Source organism: Poecilia latipinna, unplaced genomic scaffold, assembly GCF_001443285.1.
Source record: "Poecilia latipinna isolate Pla-1442-1.1 unplaced genomic scaffold, P_latipinna-1.0 Scaffold1078, whole genome shotgun sequence".
Lineage (NCBI taxonomy): Eukaryota > Metazoa > Chordata > Actinopteri > Cyprinodontiformes > Poeciliidae > Poecilia > Poecilia latipinna.
Genome location: NW_015113694.1, coordinates 174,980 through 183,731, shown reverse-complemented (window position 1 = coordinate 183,731; position 8,752 = coordinate 174,980). Strand labels below are relative to the sequence as shown.

At 34.2% G+C, this 8,752-nt stretch overlaps 1 protein-coding gene across 5 annotated transcripts in view; it reads left to right on the top strand.

Moving 5' to 3' along the window:
- The first annotated feature begins 553 nt into the window (after window positions 1-553).
- The window catches only part of LOC106959425 (unconventional myosin-VIIa-like), a 58,959-nt gene continuing 50,760 nt past the window's right edge, over window positions 554-8,752 (top strand). For 3 of the 5 annotated variants that reach the window (XM_015051989.1, XM_015051990.1, XM_015051988.1), the window contains exon 1: window positions 6,274-6,580. In XM_015051989.1, coding sequence (XP_014907475.1) covers window positions 6,482-6,580 — 99 coding nt within the window. In that variant the 5' untranslated portion in view covers window positions 6,274-6,481. Of the gene's footprint in view, window positions 651-726; window positions 968-5,192; window positions 5,251-6,273; window positions 6,581-8,752 lie in introns of those variants that run through there. The other 2 variants (XM_015051992.1, XM_015051991.1) reach the window with 2 other exon arrangements.

Here is an 8,752-nt window from a genome sequence, read left to right as displayed (position 1 = left end):
TGACTTGTTTTGTTGCATTCTCATCCATAAAGCATAAACTCTTCGCTGTCAATTGCTGTGTTTCCATCAAGAATAAAATTGCGCAAATTGAAAGTACGAAAATAATTTCACTTAATCTAAAGATTCCAATTTCGGAAAGGCACTTGTTTTTTGGAAAAGGTTTTATCGCTACGATAAGGTTTTTTCAGCGGTATCGACATTAACACAACCCTTTCTCGCCATATCGAGTCACGTGATCAACAGCCGAAACGCCGAAGAAGAAGAAGAAGAAGACAGGAAGTGGTAAGAGGACCGCGGTTTGTGCAGTGTGCAGCTCACAGCACCGCACGGTTAATTAAAAGTTGTGTATCATTCTAAAGTGTAGAATATATCGCTAATCTGTAAAATGTCCGACTACAATTTCTCCAAAACGCCGCATACGTAACCGCTCCCAAGTAGGCGGGGCTTGTCGCTCCGCTGACAAGACGCCGATAGCTAACAGCCGATCTGCGCTAGCGCCATGACTGGATTATTTAAATATCTTACATCCGTTGCGAACTTGTGTTTTTCGACATTAGCGGAATATCGACAAAGATTTTCGCACATCTGTAATGGAAACGCAGCTCATTCTTGCATTATGTCAGCGTCTGTCGTGTTATCAGTGTGTGACTGTGGGTGTCTAATTACAAGCTAACCTCTATTCGGGACTTCATCACCCCCCAGTGACTCTCTCTCTTTCTGCAGCAGGGATCAGTGGCAGTGAATGAGCAGCTCGCTGTGTAGCTGATAACATGAGCAGGACAGAAGGTCGGAGTCGTTTATCCCTGATGTATCTGAGGTTTTGCATGAACAAAACAAGGAAGTTATATCTGAGGAACACATCTGGAAAGGATTTACAACAAGATTGATTCCCTGCATCAAAATGTGCGTCTGAAACCGGACCAACACTGGAAGAAAAGTGAATTTAACAGATATCAAATCAAAAACGGTGAGAATAAAATAATTTATTTAACTTTGTGTGTGTTTATTCAACGCTCTCTAGCTGAAATTTATTTTTGTAACTAATTTGAACATCAGTAATATTGCAAATTGCAGAATAATAAATTTCCTGGCTTGACCAGGGGAAGTAGTCCCAGGGCCTGAGTTTTTGCGGCCCCAAATATTGATTGATTGATTTATTTTCACAAATAATTGTTTTACTACTAAAGGATTAATCGTTATTAATTGATTATTTAAATAATTGTCAACTAGTTTAGTTGATAATTAATTATTAACTTTAGTATAAAGCTTGAAAAAGTTAATTTGTGGGAAAAAACAACATTTAGAGTAGTGGTTAAGCCACTATACATTTTGCACTTAACCTGTTGGTCTCAGGTTGTGAGAGGACCCAAATTTGGGTCCTCTAGTGACAGACAGGTTAAGATGAAAACATTTTTGTCTGTAAATATGTTGTAGTCAAAACTTATATTCTCAGCTTCACCTTTTAAAAATAAGTAGACAATAAAATATTTATTTTCTCATTTTACAAAGGAACTTAATTATTTGTTTATATTCATTTCAAATGTATTTCTAACATTGTTGAAGAAGGCTTAAGTGGTTAAATTAAAAATTAAATGATTAAATGAAATTATTTTTTTAAAATAATCCAGTAAATCATTTAATAGTAGGGGTTATTGATTGAATAATTGATTACTAAAATAATTGTTTTGCAGCTCTATACTTTACATAAAACTTATTGATGTATATCAATTCAACTGTTTTAATAATGTTAGATTAACATCATATAATTGCTTTTATGAACAATACAAGAACTTAAAACAATAAGATTGAAGATTATAAAGCTATAACACACATTTTTGGAAACAACGTGGAAATCTGCCACACGTTTTTCAGAGATGTTTTTTGTTGTAACATTCCTTGAATTCAAGAGTTTATTTGGTATTTGGTAAAGTGTATGACTTGAGTTTAGACAAAAGGTTTCACCCAAATAATGCTTTTTAAGACAGCTGTCCCCAATACTGACCCAAAGTATGTAAACTTTTGAATTCAAGGAAAGTTACAAAAACAATATGTAAAAAAGGTTATCACTAAGTTTTTACATTGAGGTAATAGAAATAATTTGCGTAATTCCAACTAACCTAAAACAAGAGAAGCTTGTTTGGATTTATCTTCAGACAATGTGAAAAAAATGTGTGCGTATTTTATTTGCTGTATATAAATATCTGGTCTTAGTTATGGATATATGCGCTAACATCAGTCTCATTGTGCACAGAGATTGTTGGCTCTGTGTCAGAGTACAGGAATGATTCTCAGATGGTTCAGACATTAGTTTTTGTTTTTTTCCTCGAATGGCTGAATGCACTGGTCTGACTTCAATAGTTTTTTTAGGTGCAATATTGAGAAATCAGGTCACATTTTCTACCAAATTGGTCACATGCTGGACAGCTGATTACCAAGAGCAACTCCTTAAAAAATACCAGTCACTAAGTCACTTAAACTGGCTTTAATAAACGTTAAATTAATAATTTTTGATTACTTAGCATAATATTGATATAAGATATTAATTTATTTCCTTGCTTTTTTGTTTTTTCACACATTCCAAGGGCAGCAATGATAATGGAAGATCTTCTGAATGCATCTATTTCTCTTTTTCCCCAATATGGCTTTTTGCCAATCCTTTCCATTAGGGATGCCCTGAAGTCCCTGCAACCAACAGCATTTGGATCAATATTTCAAAGCCCCATTAAACAAAAGAATAACCCAATATTTGGAATTATCAAAATTAAATAGTTAGAATGGACTTTTTACTTTCCATGTTTTATTTGTTATAGCCCAGATATGTCTGAGTTATATTTGGTCAAGCTAACTCAACATATTATGGAAATAATCCATCATTTCTAAGTGTGTGATAAATTAAAGTAAAAGTAAAAAAGGGTGGTTACTGAATAAATAAAATCATACTTTGTGGTGTACTTAAAATTTATATACAGTATATCTTAATCAGGTTTTTAATCCAAGTTTTTACAATTTTCCATGACAAACGTCCAGAATAATTAGTCAGATTTATATAACATGGAACTGTGATAACATTTCAGTGTAATTACTTAAAGTTTCTGACAGTTTTGGCCTCTGTGACACAAATAAGAACAATTTGAGAATAACTTTAGCTAAAAACGTAGCAACCAGTGCAGGAAGTTCAAACACACATCAGCCAAATTCACAGTTGAACCAAAGTTTGACTCAGTCAGTCACCGGAGTCTTAGTACTTTATTCTAAATTATTTTTTTGGAAGTTTTGGTAGATGAATATTAATTATAACATGTTAAATAATATTAAATAATTAGTTTGTGTTTTGGAAGAAAAGAGTGCAAAAATCTAGCCAAAATAAATCAGTGTAAGAACTGAATTTGAAGCTATTAAGCTGCTTTTATGTAAATGTTTTGCACCCGGCAGTTAATGCAAAACTGAGACAAGACATGAAAAATTAAAAACCCCTGGAAATATTATATTTATTGGTTTGCATTTGAACTTTTCTAGTAACCGTTTATAATCTTCACATCTATTCCTGCTGCTGTGTTTTAATTTTAGAGTCTAACATCTGATATGTGTTGACAAACAGGGCATGACTGCACCCAACCTTTGTCCCAGACCTCTGCAGGGGTAATTAGCCGCTGAAATATTGATGGGAGGGTGTAAGTGGAACACAGAGGGGCATTTTGTTTAGATATGTGTGTGCTGGGCATGCGTTTCAAAGAATGAGATTTTACACTGTTTCACTTTATAATATCATGTAAAAAGATTAAAAACCAGCAGGAGGTTTGCTGTTGGCTAATGTTCTGCTTATTACGACACTTTTAAATGTAATAATTTTGTATAAAAACACCTGTTAGTATTTTTTCTATGCTGCTTACTCGCGGAAAAACTACAAAAAGCTGAAAAAAAATTACAAATTACACCATATGGAACAATTAGGTAGTTCAACTTTAAAACACAGTTTCAATTAAACAGCTTTGGAAAAGTATTTTTGACCAGAAATAACCTAAACAATTAAAACTCTTTACATTCAGTTAAATGTAATACAAAATGCATTGCAGGGGCTAAAATATTCAACTATAGGAAAATAAAATGATTATTATTGTTAGACATAATGAAATTACATAAAATGTCCATGTGAGCAATAAAGTGATATAAAATGTTCAGGAGAAATACTACAAAATATACTTTAACAGTACATAAACATAGAACTCTGTTACATTTATTTTACAATAAAATCTAAATAATTGCTGAAATATTATTAACGGTATTTAAAACATATTGAAAATGCAAATTATGCCATGAAAAATAAAATGTAAGATTTGATGAATGGATATATAGTAAATAAAATAACTTAAAATACAGATGAAAATAAGACTTTAATTAAAATCCAGGCTAAAAGGACTGATTTCTGAGTCATCGTGCATGGTGGAGGAGGAGTGGTGATCAGGGCTTGTTTTACAACCACCGGATCTGGATTGGTGGACATTATCATAAAGTCCATAAACTGGAGCAGAATCCGTCTGAAACTGGGTCGTAAAGCAGAATGATCCAAATCCTTTCATGATTCATTCTTTGTTTTTTTATCTTCCAAAATGTTTGCGCTTTAAGGCAGCCATGATTACAAACTCTTCTTCTTTGGCGACTTTCGTCATTTCCGGAAATGCGACAAAAACAAACAAAAAAGTTTATATTACTTTGTTTTTAAATGAAGTCATACAGAGTTTTATTATTTGTGGATCCTTGCTCTGTCATTTGAATGTTTATTAAGCTCTCGGCGCATAATTTTCCTCCCGTAATTCGCTGTGAAAAAGCACCGTCACTCTTCACAGCATCAGGGCTGAAATGTGATGCGGAGGGACGTATTTAAGTTTTGTCAGCTGTTTGTACGACAGCTGTAACTGAAGCTGCTTTGCCTTCAAAATCTGCAGCTAAAACACAAAGGCTGATGAGGCTGAGATGTCACAGCTGCCACGCGTCGAAAAGTCAAACGTTCAAACCTCATGGATCATGAGCAGAGGATGAATAATTTACACCGGCTACGGCTAATTCCTGTACACAAACGCATGCATGACGTAAAAAAATCAGGCCAAGCTTTATTATTTTTTAAATCAACATGTGTGCATTGGAAAACAGTTAATATATATATATATTTTTTTTTCTGTTATTCTCCTTTTAAGGGTCGTCTGATGTCCGGTCCAGAGGACAAAAACCAGAACCATGGTTATTTTACAGCAGGTAAATACGCATCAGCCACACCTGAATAAACCTGCAGGAACTTAAAACATTAATCCATAAACATTTATATCAAATCTGTTATATTGCAAGAAGAGGAAGTATCCTTGTTGTCACATTATAATAAATACTTTTATTGCATTTTACAGGGATTTTATGTGATAGAAAAATATAATGATATATTTTCATTTTTTAATAATTAAAAATCTGGAAAGTGTGGCATTCTTTTATATTTAACCCTTTTGTATGAAAGCATTTAGCTGCCAGAGAAATTTAGGCTGCGTATGTCGTTATAACGAGATTCAAACTTGTGAAAATGACAAGCTTTTTCCTTATAACAAATGGAGTTTTATATCTTGTTAAAACAAGAAAGTTTCTCATTAGCTTGTCATTTTAATAAGATAAGCTTTATATCTTATTATGAGAAACGTTCATGTTATAGAAAAATATAAAAGCTGCAGAAATGAGAAACTGTTAAAACAGACAAGTTTTATATCTTTATAGGTTTACAAGTTCCTCATTAGTTTCTCATTTCAGTGAGACAAGTTTTATATCTTGCTATGCCAAACTTTTACATTATAATGAGATCCAAAAGTTGTTAGAATAAGACACTTTTTGTTAGAACAAGATGGATTACATACCTTGTTAAAACGGGAAAGTTTCTCATTTAACAAGATGAATTTCATATGAACATAAGCAGGTGGTTGCACTAGATTTTATTTAGCGGTAGCAGAGTGAAGTGGGTTGAATTCAAATGGACTTTTCATCATTTCATTTTTGTGTAAATCCATAAATGATGCTTCTTTTGATGGGGATGAATGCTGAATGCTTGCTTGTGTGCGTGTAAAGTCCTGTGCTGTCGGCTCCTCTGTGCTGCCTTGTTGAACTCGTCTGCTTTTCTGATCCACTAATGAACGCTGACAGCATTTCCCCCTGCAGCGGGGGAGCCGAGGGGGCGGCCTAATAAAACAAACAAACTGACACAGTTAGCTCAGTTTGTTTCTTTACACACAAATTGATCCAAACTGTTCAGCTGCAATACAACTGTAGGAGGAAAGGTGTGTTTTATAAACGGTGCTAAGCTTGATTTTTACGACTCTCACGGTGCTGGAGGTTTTGGATGCTGAAAAACTTTCCTGAAAAACTTGGATATTTAAACTTGGGACCAACTTTTTAAGTGAAAAGTAATCAGCCTTTACTTTCCACTTCTGATGGTGTAAACAGTGAGGTAAGGATGGCTGTGAGAATGAATCCGATTGGATCTGACTGGCCTCTGGAGGGCTGGGATCCAAACGTACGCCGCCTCAGCTACAGATACAACACGCTCATCCAGGTAACGTCCACTCTTGATTTGGGATCTTTAAAAGTCAGGCTCCACCTGCAAATATCTTTACATTTAGCTACCAGTAAGATGTGGTCGCTATCATAATGAACGATATTGACTTTTTTCTAGCGTTACATCGTACAAAGTTATTCCCCCATCAAAAACACACCTGGAGTGTTGCTTTAATTCTTTCATGCTTGTTTGAGAAATTCTTTAATCTCCATGGCAACCATTCAACTGGACAATACACCTTGGTGGACCTAGCCCCGCCTTCAACACACAGCTCCTCCCCCATTCAGCTTCTTCAAACTAGCCAGCAGCAATTAGCAACCACCTGGTGGAACTGCGCATCAGCTGAACTCATTATACAAGCTACTTCTCGGTGAAATGCTGGTAAAAATGCTGTTTAAGGGTTAATAGAGGAGCCGTGTTGTGAGGACTTCCTGAAGGTGGAGTTTCAGAAAGAGAAGGAATTTTTAAAGAGACAGTGACCTAATTTTAAGGCGTTAAATTGCATTGTAAATTTTGTTATAATTCATATTCGATATTTATTGAATTTTTTCAATAATTGTGGTTAACAGAGCTACTTGATTGTGCTATAAAATGACAATATGTGGCTGGAAAACACATAATACTGCAATGACTCCTTTTTATCATATTTTATATTTGGCTAGGCATCAGACTACTCAAGAATCAGTATTAATTGTTATTAAATGCATAATTAATAACAAAGCAGCTGGTCATACCTTATTGAGAGCTTTATAAATAAAGAAAATACAGCTCTTAATGCTAGAATACAATCTTATATAAATTCATTGCTCTTAACAAAAAGGGGAAATATTTATTTGGGATAATTAAAATGGGAGCATGTTTATTTCTCTGATAGGACAGGCGTGAATGCATAAGAGAAAATAATATAATAGCATTTAGGATAATAAATATATCCACTATTTACATGTTAATGTATACTTGTGCTTTTTCAATTTATTTTACTTGAGTAACAAGTATTTTTTCTAGCTAAGTTACCTTATTACCACCAGAGGGCAGACTAGCCTGCTGAAAGCGTCTTGAGGTTTTATAGATTTTGCTGCTGAGCTACACAAGACTTTCTTTCAGACTTTAGGCCTTTGACACTTAGCTAAAATTACAGCTGTTAACTTACAATATGACACCTTTATGCACTTTTAAATATGGTGATATCATCAAATTTAGAAATGTTAAGTTGCAAAATCCTTTAAAGTTTGCATCAAGAAGCACAATTGGAAGACTGAAGGTGAACAGGTGAACATATTTTACCATTTATCTCTCAAAAAGGCAGAGATTGTTCTCAAAAAGACAGCTAAAAGCTAACTGTATGGTGTAAACATGCTGCTCTGTTCCTTGTTGAGGTAAAAATAAAACACATTATTATTGCTTATTCACTGAAGCAGAAACAAAAGCCTCCCTGTCTGTGTTTTCATTGCTGAGTTCATTTCGGGAGAATAATCAGAGCAGTTATCTTGTCACCATATCTCAGCCTGTGAACTTTGGTTTTATGTGATCCATCTAAATGCAAATAAGGTTTATCCCCCCCATCTGCATTTGCTATTTTGCTCATTAATGGTCTCACTGTGCTTGTAGAGGATGATGCATCACTTCAGGGTCACACAATTGAGAAATTCAGTTGATAAAACGCTGGATGTATTCCTACTGAGATGAAAATTACCATAAGAGCAGGCTAAAGTACAGCCTTTACAGTGTGAGCGGATATGAGAAACTGAAAATTACCATGGTTGTCCACCTACTTCCGTTTTTAAGAGGGAAAGAAATAATGTGTTTGGAGACTAGGAAGTTTTAATCATTCTTCATGGTTACATTCTCTAGATACTTTATAATCATATCTAAAAAATAGGTCTGCATCACATTTACGTTGTTTTCAACAACAAAAAGGAAAACCTATTTTCAAAATAAATCTGCATGTGGACCTTCGTTGCACTTGGAGCTAAATTAGGCTAATTTGTTGTTTTATTTTGCATATAAAACACCATTAAATAATTTTTTATAGACAAAACAACATATAAGTAATTCAAAATGCTCTAAATGTAGTTTTATGTTTTGATGCATTTTCATATTTTATATCCAGTTAGCTAAGGGCTAGAGCAGTGTTTTTCAACCACTGTTCCGCGGCACACTAGTGTGCCG